This window comes from Topomyia yanbarensis, chromosome 1 (assembly GCF_030247195.1).
Source record: "Topomyia yanbarensis strain Yona2022 chromosome 1, ASM3024719v1, whole genome shotgun sequence".
NCBI lineage: Eukaryota > Metazoa > Arthropoda > Insecta > Diptera > Culicidae > Topomyia > Topomyia yanbarensis.
Genome location: NC_080670.1, coordinates 176,322,982 through 176,346,221, shown reverse-complemented (window position 1 = coordinate 176,346,221; position 23,240 = coordinate 176,322,982). Strand labels below are relative to the sequence as shown.

At 40.3% G+C, this 23,240-nt stretch overlaps 2 protein-coding genes across 5 annotated transcripts in view; one reads left to right on the top strand and one right to left on the bottom strand.

Annotated features, from left to right (window-relative positions):
• The window catches only part of LOC131682269 (CAD protein), a 40,788-nt gene that overhangs the window by 10,292 nt on the left and 7,256 nt on the right, over positions 1 to 23,240 (top strand). The window lies entirely within an intron of this gene.
• Positions 223 to 14,367, bottom strand: LOC131682284 (uncharacterized). Of its 4 annotated transcripts, none has more exons than XM_058963667.1 (4): positions 13,821 to 14,367; positions 2,826 to 2,963; positions 885 to 2,769; positions 223 to 830 (listed from the first exon to the last, which is right to left on the bottom strand). In XM_058963667.1, the coding sequence occupies exons 1-4, from the start codon at positions 14,213 to 14,215 to the stop codon at positions 273 to 275; spliced, it is 2,976 nt and encodes a 991-aa protein (XP_058819650.1). In that variant the 5' UTR covers positions 14,216 to 14,367; the 3' UTR covers positions 223 to 272. The 4 variants fall into 4 exon arrangements, with proteins under 4 accessions (XP_058819650.1, XP_058819657.1, XP_058819663.1 ...); XM_058963674.1 differs by having other exon boundaries at positions 223 to 812; XM_058963680.1 differs by having other exon boundaries at positions 502 to 812; positions 872 to 2,769.

The following is a 23,240-nucleotide window of genomic DNA, read 5'->3' as shown; positions in this document are numbered from 1 at the left end:
GAATATTTTGACACCGCGTACAGCCAAATAGCCAAGACACACACCGTACAGAAAGGCACCGAACAAAAACTAACTTCTAGCAGTCTTAGCACAAACGTCTAATCCTGAGACGTTTGGTTCAGCCTGGACACAATGTCGAAAGCCTAAGCATCCTCAAGGGTTTGTCTCGACCATCCACCCCGAACACCAACCTCGGGTTCAGCGTTTATTGAAAACATTCTCGATATCACAGTAGTAGTTCCTAACCTCATACAAAAACTAACAACAATCATCTAAGCAATAGCGGACACATTTCCCAGTAACTGAGAAATCTCGTCCTGATCGGTTGAAACGTCGAATCGTGAAGTTGACGGTCCCGGATGTACTTGCACCGAAACCCGCGTGGCAGCACGTCTTCTGTCATTTTCCGGCGATTGCCACGGTGTTTCCTCGGGCGAACGCGATTCCGGACTAACGTTGCTGTACGATGGTCGTCCGTTCTGTCTCGGTGACTTCATTCGCATGCGTCGATTTTGGGGACTCTGTATGGAACTGGCTCGTTTGGGTAGAGCCGGTCCGTAACTGGTATGATTAGTCGTTTTCAGTATCTCGCTACGCAAGCGATAGATCTTGGACAGAAAACGGCGTGCTTCCTCCACTCCGTGATCATCACTCAGCAGACTGCACAACCGTTCGGCCTGTTTCAAATAGACCAACCCCTGATTGAGCGATCGGAAGTAGTATGATGTCTGAGCCATGTCGATGAAATGCTGCACGAAGATGTTGTAAATCAATTGGCGCCGGATATTCTCCATGTGTTTCAGCGGACTGAACTGAAAATTAAAAACAAACTAGTTGTAAACGTCATAACCAACTTCGCCGAAAGTTGTACTTTCGTTACCAACCATCAAATCGATCGAATCCATCGAAACCCGACGCTCCTCGTTGGTTTGTTGCTCTTGCTTCATCTTTTCCGCTTCCATGAACCGAACTATGCGCGTCCTCTGTTTTCGTGATTCCACCTCCTGTTGGTTGAAATACGCCATCGATCCAACGGCGACCTCTTTCTCGTTCCCGTCGTCATCGGCTGAATCCTCCGCAGCCAAGTTCTCGTTCTCATCTCGAAACCGCGGATTCAAGATTTTCAGTGGATTATCGATGATCAACACGGAATACAGCCGCTTGATTCGGATCTTCGGATAGAACGTCACATTCCCTCCGGGAAGCTTCATATTTCGTAGCGCGATCAGAACGTGCATCACCGGATTCTCGGTGATTCGGAAGATTCGTTTGTGCAACTCGACCAGCACTTTTTCCGGGATGTTCTCGAACAGGTTCCGACTCGGTAGGAAGTAGTCGGGAAGTTTGTGCGTTTTTATGCGATCTAGCAGAGCGTTCAGGAATCGAATGAATGCTTCCCCAAGGTAGTCTGCCGGCCAGGCTGCGTAGTTGCTTTCGCACTGCCAGAAGAGATGTGCCCGCAGATGTTCGTTGCTGAACATGCTGACACCGGTCGTGAAGACAGGATCGACGAACGTTTTAAACAACAGTTTCGTCAGCATGTAGATCTTCGTTTGGGTGTTGGTTAGGCAGCTTTCCAGGTAGCGTTCCGCTTCGGGGAAAACGATCTTCCACTCTAGCTGACGGTAGCGATTGCTACCCTGTTTTGGGGCGTATCCGGAAGGGATGACGTGGCAGCCGAATGATTTAACCTTCTGAATCATGGGCGGTGTAGGCCATTGGAATTTTTGTTTGGTAAGCGGATTGATTTTGACTTCGCGTTTTCGTTGAACCCATTCTACAGCTTCTCGTGGCCAAGGGCATAGAATCGCGGGGACAATCTCCCAGCAACCGCTGTAGATTACGGCTCCTTTCCACGTTGCCTTATCCAGATCTTCTCTCCCGATGCCCAGATCTTGAGCTAGAGTATCCTGGAACAGGTTAATGAAGTAGGCGAGGAACCCCTTCGAGTTGAGGTACTGCCGTTGTTCGGTTGTGTATTCTACGGGGTTATTTTTCACCGGTAGCGCACCTTTTGCTAGATAAACTAGTTTGTCCGCATCGGACTCGGCGTCCGAGTAGTAGCCCTGGTTCAACTCGGTTGGACAGTTGATTGTTGTCACGCAGTAATCCGGTAGAACCGTGGTACTAACCGGTCGATCGTTACTGATCCCTTTCATTATGCTAAGCGGTTGATGGGTGTTGATCGCCGTTATGTACGCGTAGTCGTACTCACTGCTCGGTGGAGACGTTGAACTAGTCGAGGTTGACGGGATAACCAAGCGGTTCAACCCGTAGATACTACCGTTGGGAGTTGGTTTGGGCAGTTTTATCGCGACGCTATCTCTGAAGTTAATTTTTCCGAAATTAACGATCGGGACGTCATCTTCCTCTTCATCGACTTCGTCCTCCTCATCCATGGTGTCACTTTCACTGGTACTACTAGTTTTAGGCGTTTCCTTCATTTGCTTTTTACATAAACCATTTGAATCGTCGCCATACCCATTCGGTTTCTCGTTTATCACATCCAGTGGCGACGGATCGTTTGGTTTGATGTACTCGGTACTTTTCAGCTTGATGTATCCGTGATGGCAGTACGCCCGGCGTCGTCTGCCGGCATTGTTCAGCTTCTCCTCCAAGCCGTCCTCAATTTCCAGCTTGTAGATGGGTGCATTCGTTAGAATGCTGTACACCGAAGATTCCCCAGGGTTGGATATCTCGATGTTGTCGTGTATCACGTAGCAGGTCTGTGTGTACAGGGGCTGCAGTTCGTTCTTTCGAAGTCCGTGTCTGAAATTAAAATCAGTAATCAGCTTTGATTCGATTGTTACTAAACCAATACTCACTTGGGTAGAAATTTGACCCTTTGATCAACTGCATCCTGCAATCGATCGGGTAGGATGACCGTTTTGCAGTGCTGTGATATCCGTCCGTTGTGTTTGTTCTCCGCTTGTCGATTCCGTTCGACTGCATCCCACATTTCTCTGCGGAAGATAGAAAGATAACGGTTAGTCCATTTACGTGTTCCATTGAAGCTGATGACACACCGCCGCCTCCTGCATTGATAAGAACTGGTACGAGGAACGTCATCCGATACGAACACGATTCGAATGGTTGAAGTGGGCAAAAATCACGAAGAAATCGTGCTATCGAGTGGGCTCTTATCTTTGGGCTTAAACAAAACGAAGTATGATAGCTCATTGATCAGGATGAAGTGTGTGTAATATTCGAGATTCCCATTATTCGGTCAGAACGGGGTGAAGGTTTTCATTGACGATATGCCTTGAGTCATAGTTAGAGGAAAATGAAAGTTACTGGAAGCAGGTGGAAACTAGGTGATCCCCGGTAGTAATTTCTAATAGCAATTGTGAAATCATAGAAATATTCAGGTTCATTGGAACTCCGAAAAATTGATCGAATGATTCATTAAGCGGCTTCACGAAAGCCTTGGCTTTTTTGAGTTTCTTGATATTTCCAAATTTACATCCAAAACTAAGCCGTAATACCTTTACGGTAATAAGAAAAAATGCTTAGCAAGACGGTCAATACTAAAATGGTCCCAACAAAAAATTCCCTAAACGGCAATATGTTTAAATTGTTAAATTGAAATTTCTATTTTTCTTCCCGGACGTCAACGGCAAGGTAGCGACTCCACAAAACATGAACAGTCCTTTCCGTCTTGTACCGGAAGCAAGACCTACGACATGTCGTTGTACTTGTCAGCATCAGCAAGAGAAGAGAAGAATCATTCGAGCCATGGCCCGTACCAACAGCGTTGCCAATGTTACAGATTTATCTGGAATATTCCAGATTTTTCCCAACTAAACAAACTGAATCTGAATGTAAAAATCTTATGTCAAATTTACTTTGACAATCAATCTGACAATTATTAGAGATATGAATAGATGTAATTACACTACTAACATCTCCTTTGTCAGTCGGTCCAACTAACGAATCAAATTCGTTAGTTGGCCAGAGATGTTGCCCAACCAGCGAATCACGACTGTATTGGAAACCTGGGTCATATTTTCCCAAAAAAAAAAATCAATTAATGTTCTATGAAGACCAAAATGTATGCCAAATATCGATAACTTTGAGGTCGCTGCCAAGTGACAGATTTTGCCAAACATTTTTATTTGAACTGAAAGATTTTCTTTGAAAAATAGTGGCAACTCTGCGTACCAAACAGACCGTCCGCAAGTCCACCGGAGGGAAAGCTCCCCGCAATCAACTCGCAATGAAGGCCGTCCTCAAAACTGCCCCAGTCACTGATAGTGTTAAGACGCTCAATCGCTACCAATCAGGAACTGTGAGATCTACGTGATGCCTACCTGCACAAAAAAGCGGTTTATAAATTCATGAACAAATGATCACGATTTACTTGATTTGAACGATTTACGAAAACCGTGAGCAAGTTTCTGAAATTATGAATAATATACCTCGTATTTATACTACTTGTGTTTTTTTTAAAAAAAAAAATAGTTAGCGCCGAATATGAACATTAGAGTGACAGGAAAAAATGACCCCTATCGGCCTACCTCTGAGTCGATTCCTAGTCCCACCAGAAGTCCTTGCGCCAAATTTGAAGCAAATCGGACAAGTCTAACTACCGGACCAACGTGTCTGAAGTTTGTATGGGATTTTTCAACAATTTACATGGAGAAAACCCACTAGCGCGCATTTTCACCGCTAGGTGGCACTGTATGCATCGTATTATCACTGTAAGTGAAAATAAGAAAGATAATTTAATTGTCTACAACTTTGTCGAAGACTGCTAGTAAATCCGGCGTTGCTAAAAGAAGTTATTAAACTTTTAACGAATTGATGTCTGAGTCAGTTTTGCATGGGGCCTAACAGTGCATGGTTGTGTATCAGTACTCGATTCACACGAATTAAACATTTTTGTGAAATAATCGTTAGATTTAGCTCAATGATATGTTCAGAAGAATTATAGTAAATAATACGAGTCATGCTTTGATTAGAAAATTTTAGTTCCACATGTTACCGCATAGAGGGCGCCAACACTAACTTTTCAACGAAGAGAGATAGAAACTTTGTATCTTCTACAAAGTTGTAGAACAGGCATTTTTGAGTATTTCTTCCGAACATCTTGATACTCTATCTCTTTTCTATGAAAAGTTAGTGGTGGCGCCCTCTATGCGATAACATGTGGAACTAAAATTTTCTAATTAAAGCATGACTCGTATTATTTACTATAATTCTTCTGAACATACCATTGAGCTATACCTAACGATTATTTCACAAAAATATTTATTTCGTGTGAATCGAGTACTGATACACAACCATGCGCTGTTAGGCCCCATGCAAAACTGACTCAGACAACACTTCGTTAAAAGTTTATTAACTTCTTTTAACAAAGCCGGATTTACTGGCAGTCTTCGACAGAGTTGTAGACAATTAAATTATTTTTCTTATTTTTACTTACAGTGATAATACGATGCATACAGTGCCACCTAGCGACGAAAATACGAACTAGTGAGTTTTCTCCATGTAAATTGTTGAAAAATTCCATACAAACTTCAGGAACGTTGGTCCGGTAGTTAGACTTGTCCGGTTTGCTTCAAATTTGGGGCAAGTACTCCTGGTTGGACTAGGAATTGACTCAATGGTGGGCCGATTGAGTTTTCAAAAATTCATCATTTTTCTGGGCAGTCTAATGAACATGGCATTACATTCGAATGTTTTATAGGGTTACTGTGGTTGTTCCCAGTATATGTTTAGTTTTTGTTATGATCCTTGTTCATAATTAGCCGACAGTTAAACGATGTTCATGATTGTAGGAGCTAATTCGCGATTTTTGTGATTTTTCGCCACGTTATTTTGTGATATTTTATCCATGAGTTTATTATAGGATTTTTCGGCCAGAATAGCGTGATTTATGTTCATGATTGCGGGATCATAGCCGCGATTTTCGTAATTTCTATTCACGTTATCGGGATATTTTAGTCAAGAATAGAGTGATTTACATCCGTGATTTCAGGATCTTAATCACGACTCATAAAATTTTTGTCACGAGTTGTGTGATTTATGCTCTTGATTTTAGAATCTTAGGAATCGTAATTTCTTCTTGCGGTATCTTGTTCAGTGAACTATATAACGAACACAATTTGTGTCTCTATAATATATTTTTAGTGCTCAGCACATTTTTCCTTTTATATCCAGACATCACATTGAACCTTATTAAATTAATAACGATGTTAATAAGCCCTAATAGCTTTCTTCTCGTACCTCATTGTCGCTAGCAGTTGGACGTATATAACATTTCATGGAATAGTGCATGGAACAAAAATGATTCTACGAATAATACTGCAAATTTCGTGGAATAGTTCACATGAAAATTTCATGATAATGTTGCATGAAATTAAAAACTGTAGACGTAGGACTGCAATATGTGAAATATTTCATTTCTTATTACATTTGGATTAATAATTAATCAAAAATGTTTCTTTCTACAGTTCACTTCACGTATAACCAATCAACATCGAATGGTACATATTGAACTAAGCAGTCTTTAGGTCATTTTATTTATAATGGGCGATCGAATCCGATTAAACTTATTTAAGAAGATCTGAAGAAAGCAGACAGAAAATTGCGATCGAAACCCGAACTAATATCTGTACCTATGTATTAGTAGAATCAAAGTGGGATAGGTTGAGTGGAAACGAATCACGTGGAATCAATAAATTGATGGAATGTAAATAATAAACCTTCGTTGTGCTTTCCATCGATTCGCGTGGATTTGTTGCTAAGAAAGTTTTCGTCTCCTTAGCCTGTCATGGTGATGACAATACAAAGAAAAGGTGTTTTCGCTTTGCGCAACGATGTCTACTATACACGCATGCGACCGCAACAACTTGGGCATACCTACACATTCACCTCAAACAATAAACCCAAGCTAAGTGTCAGTACATCGTATCCGTACACGAATGGAAGATACGCACCAAGCAAAATTAGTCCACGCTGGTGATGATGGGTGGAGCGAAAGAGACAACTAGTACCACGACGCTATGTTAACCGTGTTTGCATATGGAGCTCGACTGTACAAGGGATTTTGTGCACGTGTTTTATACGAATTAGTGCTATCGAGATTGTATATGAAATGTGTGCTTGAAACCAAAAACAATACGTGACAATTATTTTTACTTCGACATTCTTCTTTTCGCACAATCTTCCGAACAGTGTTGCTATTTATATTAATGAGAATGGATTTATTTTATGTCTGTAATATTTTGTATCTTGAATTTACTATATTAATAAAGGGCACCATCTTTCCATGTCATGGGTGTTTAGTAAGGTTTGATGAAGCCATTTTTTGAAAAAAGAAATTGATTATGGTTTGGTTGCTGCCTTATTTTTGGTCAAGTTAATCAACCACGTATACGCCAAATGTGTGGTATATACTTGTTCTATTTTTCCGCACAATTTTTGTTCAATTTAACCCATTAGTGCCCAACTTATTTTTCACGCGCATCACAAATTGTGTTTTCCGGTCGAAGAAAAATGATGTAGTCATTAAAGTAAAATTATTTTTGTACTCAAAGTAGCTGATATAATAAGGAACAACCAGTGAAAATTTAAGATTGATCGGTTAATCGGTTCCTGAGATATCGTGATGGCCGCGGATGAACTTTTCAACAAAATACAACTCCGAGATAATCGAGTTTTACTGTCGGTGCAGCGTGTCAACGGTCTAGCGTATCAAACACTACGCACCGCCTACGAGTGGTCAATGGGTATCGGTCTATGAATAGCTATAACTCAAGTTGTAGTATTCTGATCTTAATGAAACTTTGAGAAAATTTTCCTCAGCGTATGTAGTTTCAGAATATCTAATTTACAAAAAATCGATTTTTTTTTTCATCCTAACAAAAATGTGTAACCCCTTAAGGAAAAATTGATTAAAAACAAAACATAAACACTGGTTAAACCACTCTAACTTCTCTAAACATATTCTGCAAGAGTATATGAACAGTATTAACTCTTTGATATCGCCTGTTCTGCGTTATTAATTGAGTTATTCTTAGCACCTACTATATATAGTAGGTTGGGCAATAATGGGTTAATCATTTTTACTCTTTTAACGCTAATAATTTTATTTGTCAAAAGTAGTGATAATATTTTCATACAAATATAGCAACACTGCCAAACATCATTTCGCTATCCCTGCAGTAACATTGCGTACGGTGCAAGAAGTCAGAATCAACCAATGAGGAGCTGGAACATTCTGACGTAAAATTGGAACAAAAAAACGTGTCATGTCTTGTCTTAGCATGAAACGAGCACGACACATGAGAAAGCATGGTGTTTGATCGGGCAAGCTCTGTTACCTGTTGAACTGTGTAACGGACTTATCAATCTGCTACACTGGTTGTGAAAGCACACAGCGCAGTGCTCTGCTCTGCCTGTCGTTCAACAGGCAACTGAGCTTGTTCGGCCAAATCTGTTTTTTAACCCACTAGTGCCCAAATTTTTGTTTGGATTGAAAAAACTTTTGTATGTGGGTTTCGTGATGAGAAAAACGAAAATAACGTTGATAATTCATGTAAGCAATGGATTTTTCATTAAAGCCTTAAAATAAGTAGGCCGCCTAGAGGCGGTGTTGGGCACCTGGGCGAATAAAAAACAAAAACTTTTTTCTTCTTGTTTCTTCAACAAGAGAATTCAGATGGTTTATATTTTGGACTCCATCAGAACGCAAATTACCCAAGCTAAGGAGTATTTCTCTAGTGCTTTGGTTGTTTAATTATTGACTTCTAATTTATAGGAATAAAAATAGCTTTGAACTAGCTCCAAATAACAAAAATGCTGAAATTTAAAAACTTCATCTAGGGTAATGAGCCTATTTTCGCCCTAACCACGTTAAGCCGGTGGTTAGAGCAGCGTTAGCCATCTTTCTTCAACGCATTAGAAAGCAAAGATACTGGTGCCAATGCATACGCATTGCATCAATTGTATTCCGAGTAATTAATGAAATGGTGCGGCACCCTCCCTAATACGACCAAAATGGGCTCTTCACGCTAATATGCTCAAAAACTTAACGCTTAACGTGAACGAAACAGAATGTAATGCAACATAAGTACATGGGAGAATGTATTACACAGTATTTGAAGTGCAGGACTATAAACAGCGCCCTATGTCTAATACAAAAGGAGAAAAAAAGATTTCGCCAACTTACCCCAGACTCCCCTAAATATAATTAAATGATAAGGACATCCATATTCTAACAGCAGCATTCACCCAAAGATTTTAAAACATGCTTCTTTTCAGCTAAAAAATGCACATAAAGCTAGTTTTGGTACGATAAGTAATCACAAAAGACTGATTTTTTTCACCCAGGTGCCCAACACCGCCTTTAGGCGTGCAAAGTGTTTTACCAAAAAAGCTAAACTTCCGAATTATTCCACTAAACCAATTCACATCTACAGTAAAATGCTACTAACATGCTACTCAAAAATATTTTTTTAGTTGCTAAAATTTCCAAAAATAGTTAAAATTTGTTTAAGGAAGATTACCACTAAACACAAACTAGTTTTTTTTCCACATTTTCATCGAATTTTCAACTTTGAGCTTCAATTGCCTTTAACAGAAAGATACGATTATTCAAACAATGTGTGTGTGTATGAAAGGTGTGAGCGTTGGGAAGAAATACTAATGCGCATATCTTCACAATTAAGGCCTGTATCGAAGACTACACCATCAATCTCTAGTTCCCGGGCGGGTATGTAGACGAGATGCTTCTTCGTAAAAAGCTCGCAGCGAGCAAGGTTCACGGTCGCTCACAGATTACCTTTGTTCGTCTGCTTATCGGTTACGGCCGAGTATTGCTTAGTCAGATAACGCGAAATATCTATGATGTTAAATGGTTTATCTTTGGTCCGGAATTAGACTAGGGGACGATTGTATTAGATGGATTTAATGTGTATTGACATTAATTTTGCCATCCGGAAGAATATTCATTGACTTCTATTGAACCTGAGCGAATGTCACTCATTGGAGATGCCTTCCCATTAGCCAACACTATCATGCGGGCTTCACTACCGTGAAGAAATGATTTTATCGGAGGGAACGGGAAATTGATGCAACAAAATTTAAAAGAAGGAAGAAGCTGTGAAACATTTGTAGTATCAGTAATCAACAAACATATTTTCGGTGAGTCTGTTAACAAAGTGTGTTTCCAAATAGCCACCAGTTATTATTCGGGAATTTTTGATTTCACTTATACACGTGATGTCTGAACTTTCGTCACTACGGATAGAAATCACTCCGAGAACAATAGCACAAACTAGGGCAAAACAAAAATTGAATCATCTCGCTCGATATCTAACACGGTTATGACGATTTTATGCGAACAAACGCGTTGCTTTTATGTGTTTGTAGTCTGTAGTCTGTAGTGAAAATTCGCAAATTCGTTGTAATACTTGGACCCCCAAATCATGTGTAATATTGTACGAGCAGAGTGTTACGTCTAACACCTCTTCCAAACCAGATCGTGTAAATATTGAGGATCGAAAAATTTGGCAGGTAGGCAAAACATACACAGTAATTACTTAAAATATTCCTCAAGGCAATCCGTTAAGGACTACTCGTTTCTGTTTTATTCACCAATGTTATTGATTGAATAAGCTACAATGTGCTAAAGAAACACCTTAACACATCATTATAAGTTACAAATGTATTTCATGGTATTAGCTATCAGCTATTGGGAGCAATTCTCGTTCGGTTTACCGTTCCCAGCGAGAGTGGCTGGTGCTTGTGGATTTTTTTTCGAGGTTAGCCAAGGGAGTGAATTTTTGCACTAAGCTAAACCAACAAAAGCTAAATTTGAACGGCACAGAAAACTGGCGAGCATTACGCTCTGACAAAACAAAACTCTACGGCAAATGTGAGTAAAGTTTTGAATATTGAACCTCGTGCTAAATTGTACCCTGCAGAAAGAATGAAAGAGAGCATACTTGTCTCTATTCAGTGTTCTAAAATTTATCGAGCAATCGCTTTGTTTCGAAATGTCTGGTTTCACCGCATACTCATGTTTCATTTGAAGTCTAGCCCCAAACGAGTAAAATCTACGAGTTAAAGTTTCATCAGAGGTGACAACCCTAGTCCGATGTATGACAACATCGATTAAAATTACATTAAAGCAATCGATGCGGCTAAGTCGATTTTTATATCAATACGCTCATCACTAGTATGGATTGAAGTTTTATATATGCTACAAGTGCAATCTAAGTTTTATGAGTGGCTATAAAACTATTATAAAACCTCAATTGTTACTAGAGAAACCACCAAAATATATGGTTTAGACATGTCGTTTATTAATTTGGAATGACACTGACAGATGATAATGCGAAACAAAATTTCAAAAACAATTTGGGAACTGAAGTAAAACGAAAGGTACCCGTAGTTTGGTATCCCTGAAAACCCGTGGTGAAGAAATTTTTGACGGGGCTTCACAGTTTAAAACCAAAATTCGAGCGAAATAAAAAAATATTGGGAGAAATGAACATTTTTTGTGATCATCGATTTTTTTAACGAACTGGACTGAGGAGTTATTGCGTATAACTTGGGAAAACTTGGGTGAAACAAAAATTGTTCTGTCACGTCCCGTTTAAAGTACTGTATTCTGCCTGAGCATTGATAACTTAATACAAATACCTAAGTAGGCCCGACTGGGTGTTGGAATTTTGCTTTGTGCGTTTTATCCCGCGTATCACTCGCAATCGCAACAAAGAGGTGGTGTCTGATGTGACCGCGGTCATCGTTAGTTGCCAGTCGCAGTATGATACTGCGAACCCAACGGGATCGGTATACCCTGGGCAGCGCTGAATGTTGACATTTTGCTTTGTGAGTATCTTCCCTCATGTCGTTCGGACTTACAGTAGAGACGTGGTGTATGGTGTCGCGCATCGGTGTTCGTTGGTTGCATCTCGCAGTAGAGACGTACTCAATGCACTATGACCCCAACTGAACCGGTATTGGTCGTATGAGTGGAAAAGGCTATTAGGTTCATGCGACTGTCGAATTGTTACTTTTTTGCTATATTTGGTGACACCCATAGTAACAGTATCCCTTAATGGTGTCCGATTAAGCTAACAAGTGGCTTAGGTTCCTTTTTCAAAGTAATAAACTTTTTCTACATGATTTTCAGAAAAATGTTAAAATGGTTGTGCAAAAGAGGCAAAAAGCCATCATTTCAAAACTGGGATGTTTTCGGTCAAGTGCTAAATAACCAGTACATCATGTCAAGCTAGACATATTTCCCAAGATAAGCTCTCGGGAAAAAAATTGTTTTGTTAGAATATCTGATCATTTGCGTATTGGATAATATTTATATAATTTTTATAATTTTTTTGAAACCTTCCACAAACGATATACATCAGTACATTTTAACTGAATTATTCCAATTTGTGAGAAACGCAAAGTGTCCATCTTATCCACAGTGTCCGTTTTAGGCCACCCTTCCCTACACCGCTTTGGCAACATTGTACGTTCTTTAGAGTGTGTGCAAAAAGTTCCAGTTAAGGCTCAAGTTACCTTTTTTTAACATGTGTTGGAATTGAGCGCTTGGTAGTATGTGTAGGAAAAAAATTGTTCAGCTTTGTCACCGGATTATCCATATAAAACCTTTTCAAAGCTGTAAAAAAAATTTCAGGAAATCAGTCGATTAGATCAGCACGATTAAAATCATGCTAAACAGCTGCTGGAAAAACTATCGGCTTGGCTGAATGGTGCTTTTGAAAAAGTGGCTGTTGTTTTTTCATTGCGCAGTTGTGTTGCGTACCCCAGCACGTTGTGGTAGTGTGGCAAAAAATCACAGCCACTTTTTCAAAAGCATCATTCAACTAAGCCGATAGTTTTTCCAGCAGCTGTTTAGCATGATTTGAATCGTGATGATCTAATAAATCGACTGATTTTCTTCTTTTTGAGTTTTGAAAAGGTTTTATATGGATAATCCGGTGACAAAGCTGAACACATTTTTTCCAATACATACTATCGAGCGTTCAATTCTCATAGACACTCACCGAAAGTTCTTTGAACCTTAAACTCATCAGCAAATCGGTTCGAAACTCTGGTATGTCTCCACAGAAATGCCGACTCAAATCACACAGCTAATTCCGGGTTACAGAACTGACGTTTAATAGAACCCAATCAAGCTCCTTGTAACCTATAATCCTTTACATCACTAACGAACAGCCTACCACATCTCAGAGCATTAAATAATCGGTTCCTTCGAAATCCCCCGATTGCCACTGCTTATCTGCTATTCGTTGATCCATCATAAGTAGATCGACACTATCTGACATTCTACACCAACAATTTGACATTTAGCCTTGTTTACACGAACTATCTCTTATCTTGCTCGCGTTCGTAAGACCCGCTCGAGTGTTTGCCTGTTGATCTGCTTGTGGTACTATTATTTGGCACTCATGTCATTTTGTTAGCTGTTTGCCAAGTGCACTGTACACAGTTCGATGACAATACTCCCCCTTCCCCCTACCGTTGTCCCAGACAAAAGTGTCTAAATATTTATCGCAACCACTTCTTATTTCGCACACAAATCAGATCGTCTTGTCGAACAACTGTCGTCAAACGAAAGGTTGACTGATAACGCGGCAGCACTTCACCGAGACACGACTTCGACACTGCTGCTTCGGGCCGATCAAATCAAACTTTTTTTTCTCTATTTCGAAGATCTCTTCCCGTGAAAGACAAAATGATGATTCCATTCTTCCAGAAATAAAATCAATTTCCGTTTCGAACAATCAAACCGCTTTAAATCATCGCCTACTATCTTCACAGATTTAAACGAAAAATCACACTACCTTTCATAGTTCCCGTAGAACTGCACCCCCAGCAGCAGCTGGTTCAGCACGAACACATCACTGCTGAACGCCAGCTGATCCTGCATCCGTCGAATCGCTTCCGAATCGTAATCACTTTCCTCCAGCTTAGCCTTCGATTTGCGCACGATGGGCGGTGGTTGGCTGTCCTTCAAATCTTCCAGTTTTGATTTCCGCTTTTTGCTCTTCTTTTTCTGTGCCCGTTTCGCTTCCTTTTCCTCCCGTTTCCGTAGCTTCTCGATCTTCTTCCGTTCGGCAGCCACTTCCGCGGCACGTTCCTTCACATTTTGTTCGCGACGTTTCTTCCGGGCTATTTCCACCTCCCACGGATTGTTCGGGGGGTTTGCGGTTTGTTCCTTGGAGGCGGAACGGCCCATTTCGGAGGATTAGTGGGATTTTTTTTGTTTGGGATCGCACGAAGTCAGAAACCGTGTCGACAACGCGCGGGGCAACTAACACTACAGCGAAACATTTCGGAGTTAAAACGGCTTTCCGCAATGGTTTTTCGAACCGAGTTCCCGTGCTGCCCGCCCGCAGAGCTGAGTTAGGCAAACTGAATACGTGGTTCATGGTGAAAAATTGTTCGGTTAGATTCGCGTTATCAGTTGGCAGTCAGTGTCAGTGGGTCCATTAGTGTGATGGGCGGTTATAGGGAACTAACTTATCGGGCATCGGAAAGGTGTGAAGAGCATGGATGATGGTAAGAGAAAGGGTCGGGGGTTTGTAATTTTTTAAAGGTTATTTCAATTGTGCGACGTTCGATTCATTCGGTGACGCACTGTTGAGTGTGGGTGGTTGAAGAATGCGTTGGCAAGATAACACATGACTTCACGGTTGCTTTACCCCCGAAGTCTTTTTTTTTAGATGTGTGGCATTTTTTCTAAGCCTTATTCTACAGCTGATTCATCATAATTTCAGCTAAAAAGACAGTTGATTTTTTTATATCGATAAGTTGATATTTGGGCGAACAGAGTTCTTGTAGAAAACAGTCATCAGGCGCTGTTTATGGTAGAAAATTGATGATAATGGCGAAGCATTTAGACATTTGTCTCAGCTTGAAACGTTTATTTCAATCTGGGCACATTTGCTTGACTCAGTACATATTATAGTGATTGTAATTTTTCCACGTTTTGTCTTAAAATTATAAAACATACTCGACATGGAATTAATGACCCTAAAACGGTTTGCATTCAGGAACATACATCAGCAAATTCAAAACAATAAAACTACAAGGAGCAGCCCTATTGGGTTGCACGAACTGTTGACGTAGGACTATACTACTAAATGTAAAATATTGATTTTTTTAGTACATTTAGGGACGATTTCTTCACCCTCGCTTAACGCTTAAGCCAGGTTTAAACGTACTGGTGAACCTGGTTTAAAAGTTAAGCGAGGGTGAAGAAATCGGCCATTTGAGTAATAATAAATCAAATATATTTCTTACGTATAGTTTAAGCACAACTAAACAACATCGAATGCTACATATTGAATCAAACCTTCTTGGTTATCAGGTCATTTCATTTCTGGTAGGTGATCGAATCCAATTAAACTTATTTGGGAAGATCTGAAGAAAGACGAAAAGCTTTCTAGTTATATTTTGCCATTATTGTAACTTTCCTAAAGTACGCATACAAATGTAGCGAATGCAGTGCTTTTAGATGAGTTTTTGCACCGATTTTTTGAGTGGCAGTGTATTCATTCATAAATAGCCTTTGTAGTATGTATCTATGTTTCTTTTTTACCAACTGTGATAACTGAAAAAGGAAAAAAATCTGTGATAAATTTCCGAAAGATGTGTGAAAAATTACAATATTTCTATTTCCAAAAATCTGTGAATTTTTCATCACAATGCCAAAAACCTGCCATCCGTAAAAAAGAATCTGTGATCAAAAATTGTGAAAAAAATCTGTGACATTTCAAAAAAATCTGTGAATATGGTAATCCTGCGGACAAATTAGATATACCTACCTACACATTCGCCTCAAACATTGAACCCAAGCGCACAAAGCAAAATAAGGGAACACTGATGATGATGGGTAGAGCGAAAGAGACAACTGGTACCACGACACTATGTTAATCGTGTTTGCAAATGGAGCTCGAATGTACAAGCGATTTTGTGTACGAATAATTGCGTTCGATATTGTACATAAAAGTGTGCTGGAAACGAGCACAACACAAAAGAAGCATACTGTTTGAACGGACAAGCTCAATTGCGTGTTGGACGGCGCTGGGTAGCGTACCTCCACAGCCAGTGCAACGGACTTCTAACTCAGCTACACTGGCCGTGAAAACACACAGCGCAGTGATCTGCTCCGCCTTCCGTTCAACAGGCAGCTGAGCTTGTCCGGCCAAATCTGTTCTTTAAATAGTCGATAATGACGTCATTCATAGAAGTGTAGCGCGCTAGGTACAAAAATCTGTCGTGCCGGACTTGGGAAGTGCTATCTTCTGTGTGTAAATACGCGATATTTTGACTAGGTTGTGCATTATTTAAATTTTTAATGGCATGATAACAAAAATCTTCGGGTTTATCTATTGGAATCTATTCTTAGATGTATTTCGGGGCGATATGCGCAAAAAAATTGAAAATTTCTCGTGAGATGGCTGAATTATATGCGTTTAAAATTGGACCACTTTTCGTTACATATATTTTTGTGGAATTTGCAAAGTGCACTCCCATATCGAAAACAAAGACGCAGTCCTACGTTAAAAATTCCGAAATAAAAAAATTAAAGAATTAAATATATAAAATAATGAATAATTGAATGCTTGAGCTATAAAAAAATAAATTAATTTTCATCATTTATTTAGTTCAACATCAATTTCATGATAACACTGAATCAACAATTTGCCTCCACAATACTCGATTTGTAGCTGCAGCTCTCCAACGTCGGTTACGCCCAACACTCGCCAGCTTTGGCCACCTTTTGGATACTGGGTTCGCCATAGAGTGCAGCGAGCTCGTGGTTTATTCTTCGCCGCCACACACCGTTCTCCTGCACACCGCCGAAGATCGTCCTTAGCACTTGTCGCTCGAAAACTCCTAGCGCTTTGCAGGTCCTCCTCGAGCATGGTCCAAGTCCCGTGCCCGTAGAGAACCACTGGTCTTATAAGCGTTTTGTACATGGTGCATTTGGTGCGGGGGTGAATCTTTCTTGATCGCAGTTTGCTCTGCAGCCCATGGCAGGCCCGACTTCAGATTTCACGGCTCACGTTATTGTCAGCCGTTAATAAGGATCCTAGGTAAACAAAATCCTTCTACCTCGAAGGTATCCCTGTCGATCGTAACGCTGTTTCCTAGCCGGATCCTGTCGTTTTCGGTTTCAACTACCATCATACTTTGTTTTGGACGTATTTATCACCAGTCCGACCTTCGCTGCTTCGCGTTTCAGGCGGGTGTACAGGTCTGCCACCGTTCCAAATGTTCGAGCGATAATGTCCTTGTCGTCCGCGAAGCATACAAATTGGCCGGACTTCGTGAAGATCGTGCCCCGGCTGTTGAGTTGCCATCAGTCTCAGTCCCCGTCGAGATTCGAATGGACTGGAAAGTTCATCCGAAATCCTTACGCTGTTTTGTGCACCGTCCGTCGTTTCTTTGATCATTCGGGTCAGCTTCCCGGGAAAGCTGTTTTCGTCCATGATTGTCCATAGCTCTACGCGGTCGATACTGTCGTATGCCGCCTTGAAGTCGATGAACAGGTGATGCGTTGGGACCTGGTATTCACGGCATTTCTGGAGGATTTGCCGTACGGTGAAGATCTGGTCCGTTGTCGACCGGCCATCGATGAAGCCGGCTTGATAACTTCCCACGAACTCATTTACTTTAGGTGATAGACGACGGAAGATGATCTGGGATAGCACTTTGTAGGCGGCATTCAAAATGGTGATCGCTCGGAAGTTCTCACACTCCAAATGGCCGCCTTTCTTGTGAATGGGGCAGATCACCCCTTCTTTCCACTCCTCCGGTAGCTGTTCGGTTTCCCAGATCCTGACTACTAACCAGTGCAGACAAGTGGCCAACTTTTCCGAGCCCAACTTGATGAGTTCTGCTGCGATGCCATCTTTGCCAGCTGCTTTATCGTTCTTGAGCTGTTGGATGGCACCCTTAACTTCCCTCAACGTGGGAGTTGGTTCATTCCTGTCCTCAACTGCATTGACGGAGTCAAATCCTCCGTTGCCTTGGTCATCTGTACCTATATTCTCCTCGCCGTTCAGGTGCTCGTCGAAGTGCTGTTTCCACTTTTCGATCACCTCACGGTTGTCCGTCAGCAGGCTCCCGTCCTTATCCCTACATATTTCGGATTGCGGCACGAAGTCTTTGCGGGATGCGTTGAGCTTCTGGTAGAACTTCCGTGTATCTTGAGAACGGCACAGCAGTTACATTTCCTCGCACTCCGCTTCTTCCAGGCGGCGTTTTTCTCCCGGAAGAGGCGTGTCTGCTGTCTCCGCTTCTGTTTGTATCTCCTCCTAAACCGCTCTGCACTCCTCATCGAACCAATCGTTCCGTCGTCTCCGTTTCTCGTACCCGACAATCTCAGCTACGTTGTTAATGGCTGCTTTTACTGTTCTCCAGCAGTCCTCTAGAGGGGCCACGTCGAGCTCTCCCTCGTCCGGCAACGCTGCCTCGAGGAGCTGCGCGTATGCAGTGGCGACATCTGGTTGCTTCAGTTGCTCCAGATCGTACCGAGGCGGCCGTCGGTACCGTACATGATTAATGACGGATAGTTTTGGGCGCAAGTTAACCATCACCAGGCAGTGGTCAGAGTCGATGTTAGCGTCACGATAGGTCCTGACGTTGATAATGTCGGAGAAGTGCCGTCCATCGATCAGGACGTGGTCGATTTGCGATTCCGTCTGTAGCGGTGATCTCCAGGTGTAACGATAAGGGAGGCTGTGCTGGAATGAGGTGCTATAAATGGCCATGTTTTTGGAGGCGGCGAAATCAATGAGTCGAAGGCCGTTCTCATTCGTCAGCTGGTGAGCGCTGAACGTTCCAACCGTCGGTCTGAATTCCTTCTCCTGGCCTACCTGAGCGTTTAAGTCCCCAATGATGATCTTGACGTCGTGGCTTGGGAAGCGGGCGTATCATCGGTCATAGTTGGTGCTTCCGGAGTGAGGGCTGTGCACGTTTTGTTATGCTGATGTTGAAGAAACGGCCCTTGATCCTCAACCTGCACATTCTTTCGTCGATCGGCCACCAACCGATCACGCGCCTTTGCATATCGCCCATCACAATAAAAGCTGTCTCTAGCTCATGTGTGTTGCCGCAGCTCTGGTAGATGGTATGATTACCTCTAAACGTTCGCACCATGGATCCTATCCTGCAGCGCTACGATTCCGAACCCGTGGCCCTTGAGAACATCGGCGAGTACGCGGGTGCTCCCGATGGAGTTGAGAGATCTGCCGTTCCACGTTCCGAGCTTCCAATCGCTAGTCCCTTTTCGTCGCAGTGGTCGTCGCCATTGGTATCGGTTCACATTCTTATCTTTTTGACTTTTCGCTGCAATTGGTTTTTTTACGGCTGGCTCGTAGGTCCTGACATCAACCCCCTAACTTTCCGGACGACCATAGTGCACAGTTGACCTTAGAGTCCTTCACTGGTACTGATCAGTCGCCCCTGACACAGGGAACAGACGCTGTTTTGAGCCGCTCCTCCTGGAGATCAGGCCACGGGGTACCACGGGGAGGTAGGGATAGGAGTTGCTGGGAAGAGGCTCTGTCTTACGCATTACCCAGCCTTCACCGAGCCCCGAACTTACTTTTAGTTGCTTTGACCATGTTTATTTCATGCGGAATGTTTTCGTTTATTGTTTATTATGTATCCATGGCATTTTACAGACGCACTTGAATATTCAGACACGTCATCGACGCCCATCAACGAGGGGGTAGCAGAAGCATACTGTGTTTGAGTTCATCGGTTCACGGTTGCTGAACCATAGGTTTTGTATCGTTTGCATAAGATCTATTAATCTTGAGTTTATCTTTGGTTTTGTCTTCTTAAACCTCCCCGATAGCGAAAGTGAGAGAGTGAGTGGGAGGGGGGAGAGAGGGTATATTTATAGATATACTATGCAATATATTTATTTATTTACACCTTTATTATAAATAACGCAATTAGTAATTTTTGCGCCATGACCAATATAACCTAAATCTTGCAAAAGAAACCAAATTTTCGCTAGAATTTTGGGATTCAAAAATACAGTTACTTGATGATCTGTGAATTAGTATACTCTCAAACATCTACCTCATGGTTGAATGCAACGCCTAATCCAAGGGATAAATACATGAACTCTAGAAAAAAATTTCACTATGAGGTCAACTCACACATTATTTTGTGTTTGAAGAAAACTTACATATTAATTTTTAAGAAATAATTTATATATTATTATGTAATTCACAAAATTTTTAAGAATCGAATTCCTTGAATCACGTAGATGTGTTTCCATACCCCGATGTTCAAAATTAGGTTTAGTTTAGCCCCTAAAACACCAGTAAAGTAATACTCTGTATTTTTAAAATCTATAGCTTGTTAGAAAGGTATTTTCATAAGCTTTCTATTTCTTTCTAGTTTGCACGGTGGGATTGCTTTGTTCAAAAGTTACTTAAAACGCGTTTTGTTTTGACATACATGCAGGGTATTTGGTTCATGGTTAAGAACCTCTTGACCGTCATATTTGGAGAAAAAAATCGTTCTACATATACCATCAAATCTCAATCGTTATAAAGTTATTGAACTTTTTGTGTTCAAAACTTATTTGTCTTAAAATAGCTTTAACTCAAAAAGTATACTTTGTATTTCAAATATTTTAGGTCCACTGGGAAGGTGAGAAAATTTCGCATTGAGTGATGCCCTCACATGTTTCAGCTAATGAGTTTAAGTGGCCTTTACAAAGTAATTTGTTGAAAATTAAATAATTTTAATCGATTTTTCGTTCATTTCTTGAAAATCCTAATAGTTAACCTTATCATTTTAATAATCCAGATTGTTGTGGGTTATTCAACTTGGATATTTTTATCTCATTTTCTAATTGAAAAACTATGGCACTTATTGTACTTTTTTTCTTTTTATTCGAAAGCCAGGAAAATTTTACAGAGAAAAATGTATTAATACCTTTCAGTTCAGTTAATTTAGTATTCTTTTAGAAGTAGTTTAAAGTTAGTGCTATTATTAGCATTTACGTTAATTTTCTTAAAATAGTAAATAATAAACATCACCATGATTATCATGGAAATAATGCATCTCAGCAAGTTCTACAGTTCTTTCTTTGACTCCATTCAATTATCTCTTTTGGTTTCGACGCAAAATCGTTTTTATCACATCGTTTCATGTGGAAAAATAACGATTTCGAACCCACTACATTTGTGGCGAGGTCATGCTGTGTTAACTATTAAATAGCAGCAAAATTAAAAGAGAGATAAACAAAGTGTCAAATAAAAAGTTATAGAAAACATTAAGGGGCATCATATGAACAATAGTAACGATAAATTTTGTTGATTAATAATTAGAAAAATTAAAAAACTCTCCAAAAAGCACAAATTTCCAGTTATTTCGTTAGTAAAAAATCATTTAGTACACTTAACTAAAAGATATTTGTACATACACTGATAGGACATTTTCTCAGCTTTCCAATGAAATCTTATAAATAACGATATATAGCATATTTTTTAGATTAGAGTCTTTTAAGCACTCTCAAGTCGGTTACAAGAAAAGTATAGTAATGAAATTACAAAGAAATCAGAAGAGATAGGAATATGACGTCCAAGAACAAATTATGAATCGTCATAAAACCCAACTTTTTAATAATGGATATTGCTATAATCATACTTCATTATTTCGAGAAAATTAGCAACAACCTCCTCAAAAACACTAAGTTTTAACTACTTTACAGCTAAAAGGTAACTAAAACTAATTAACTAAAAGATATGAGAACACCATTCAATAGGAAATTTTCTCACCTTTCGAATGGAACTAAAAGATTTAAAATACAAAGTATACTTTTAGAGTTAGAGGTATTTTAAGACAAATAAGTTTTTTACAGAAAAAGTTCAATAACTCTGTAACGGTTGAGATTTGATGGTATGTTTAGAACAATTTTTTTCTCCAAATATGACAGTCTATCACCCCCCGAGAGGTTCTTAATCATGAACCAAACACCCAGTAAATACATTAGAGATGGTCGGGTTCGGGTTTTTGGACCCGAAACCCGGACCCGACCCGAACCCGACGGGTTTCGAGTCTTGTTCGGGTTCTGTAAATTTAAGCTTCTCGGGTTCGTGTCGGGTTCCGGGTTTTCAAATTTGAAATTCTCGGGTTCGGGTCGGGTCCGGGTTTATGAAATTTTGGACTTTCGGGCTCGGGCCGGGTTCGGGTTTTTCAAATTAGAAATTATCGGTGTCGGGTCGGGTTCGGGTTTTGAACAAAACAACCCATCCATTTCATGACACTGATTGCGTCTATACACAAAACGCAGACTTTTTTGTAGTAGTGAATTATACTTCGCAATACGAATGGATGACACATATAACCGTACCAAATGTTAGCACCTCTGAATCGCTAGAATTCGTCGTATTTTCTGGTGCTCAAATATTGTATTTTTTCATTCTTGCATAAAATTCCGTCTCTTCAGATTCGCAAACTGCCTGAATTATTTAATTTTTTAAACGACCATTCATGAAAGATCATTCAACAATACGTGTTTCACATCTAAAATCTCTTTGCATATTATTTTTCATGTTAATTAGTAATAAACCAAGTCAACAGGAATTTATCGGAAAATATCGGTTCAACTTTCTATAATGGAATATAAATTTCGACAGGTGCTTTAAAACCGATACTTGGACCGCGGCGACTTTTTCTCTACGTAAACGGTTTTGTGGGGTACATTCGTACCCCAGAACTAAAATCGCTCTGGTATGTCTAATTTTTATTAAATTTATAATTAAATTGGATAGTTTTATTCTAAAATTATTCGTAAAGTAACCTGTTTAAAAATATTCGTGTTTTGACTATTTAAGTATGTAATATTTCGTTTTGTATAGAACAAGTCTTTAAAATACGTCAAAATTCCCTTATTTCTTCATATTGCTATAACTCCGGTAGTTTCAAATCGATTTTGACCATTTATACGACGTTGTAAAGCTTATTAAATTTCCTTTTGAACAATTTTTCTCAAAAACCGGTTAAAAAGTATATTTATTCCGATGCTTTTTTGAAAACCAAACGCCAACACAATCGTTAAAAATACAGCAATATGCAGTAACGGAGATGAAGCAGGAAGGCGTCGAAGGAATAGGTAGAGCCGGTGCATTGTACGTGTATATAAAGTATGTTCCAGAGCCTGGGCTGCAGAAGATAACGAATCGAATGATGCTTCTTGCATAGTATATACAAATCATATTCAG